Below are 1,185 nucleotides of genomic sequence, written 5' to 3'. Positions count from 1 at the left end.
ATATATATATATATATATATAAAGACGTCCCATTTTGGTGTCCGCATCAAATGAAATTTACAAAAGTGAGTTTACATGCATAGAAATTCTTTATTGTTTGAATTTTGGTTTCTAAATGTCTCTTGAATCTTGAGGATTTCAGCCAATAATTCACTTCACAAAGCACATGATACCAATGAAATGAAATGATTATTTTTGAATGAAATCAGCTGAGATCTATAGATGACACTAATGTTTGTTCGTTTTCTCTCTCTCGTAGAACCTGACATGTGAACAACAGTTCATTCTCTCCAGCTATTCTCCAAAACTTCAAACCTTTGCTTTGATTTCATTATGTAATTTAGGGGTGTCCAGTCCTGCAGAGTTCAGCTCCAACACGCTGCCTGGATGATTCTGGGAACTCTGAAGACCTTGATTAGCTGGTTCAGGTGTGTTTAATTGGAGCTAAACTCTGCAGGACAGTTAGCAGCCCAGCATCCTGCAGCGTTTAACTCCAGCACTAATGAAACACTCCTGAACCAGGACTGGACACCTCTGCTTTAGGATATGCTGACTGTGTTGTTTAGACGGCAATATGTTTTCTTATACAGGATGAAGAGAAGCTTCTAACTTTGTATCTGTTTCAGTTTCTGTGTCAGGGTGATCTGCCTGCAGTATATATCAGCACATTTCTAAAAGCTTGGGTGTGGGATTTCTTGCCTTGGTTTAGTCTTCACAACTTCAGCACTTTGACATATTAATGTCTTTGCATATTACTTATTAATGTTGTTTTATGTGCATATTACATATCAATGTGTTTAAAATGAATTTGAAGATTCAGGAGAGGTGTCTTTTCGATTTAAGGGGCATAATTTTAGCAGTCACTGGTTCAAACATATTTGTAGTGTTTAATAGCCTATAGCTTCCAGCAGACAATGCTTTTGGAAAGATTTAATGTAAATAAATCAGAGGTTCACTGTAAAAATCAGTGAAAAAAGATTCAAAATTTGTATGAACATCACTGACTCTATAATTCATGTCTTGTAATTCAGTTCAATAAAACATTTTTCCTTAGTAATCATGCGTCTTTATTAATGTGTGTCGTGGCCTTGATCTGTTTATTAAATTCTAAAATTAAATTCTAATCCAGAATCTGAGTTTTATGGTCTCTTTAACAAACTGCAGTCTGTTGCAGGCTATTTGATA

General features: G+C 35.2%; 1 protein-coding gene across 1 annotated transcript in view; it reads left to right on the top strand.

Annotated features, from left to right (window-relative positions):
- Positions 1-1,057, top strand: part of LOC107678423 (beta-2-microglobulin-like) — a 4,041-nt gene extending 2,984 nt beyond the window's left edge. The window contains exon 3 of the mRNA XM_016473677.1: positions 260-1,057. Coding sequence (XP_016329163.1) covers positions 260-273 — 14 coding nt within the window. The 3' untranslated portion in view covers positions 274-1,057. The remainder of the gene's footprint in view (positions 1-259) is intronic.
- Positions 1,058-1,185: the final 128 nt, after the last annotated feature.

Source organism: Sinocyclocheilus anshuiensis, unplaced genomic scaffold (assembly GCF_001515605.1).
Source record: "Sinocyclocheilus anshuiensis isolate Anshui unplaced genomic scaffold, SAMN03320099.WGS_v1.1 scaffold112, whole genome shotgun sequence".
Lineage (NCBI taxonomy): Eukaryota > Metazoa > Chordata > Actinopteri > Cypriniformes > Cyprinidae > Sinocyclocheilus > Sinocyclocheilus anshuiensis.
This window is presented reverse-complemented; position numbering and strand designations above follow the sequence as displayed.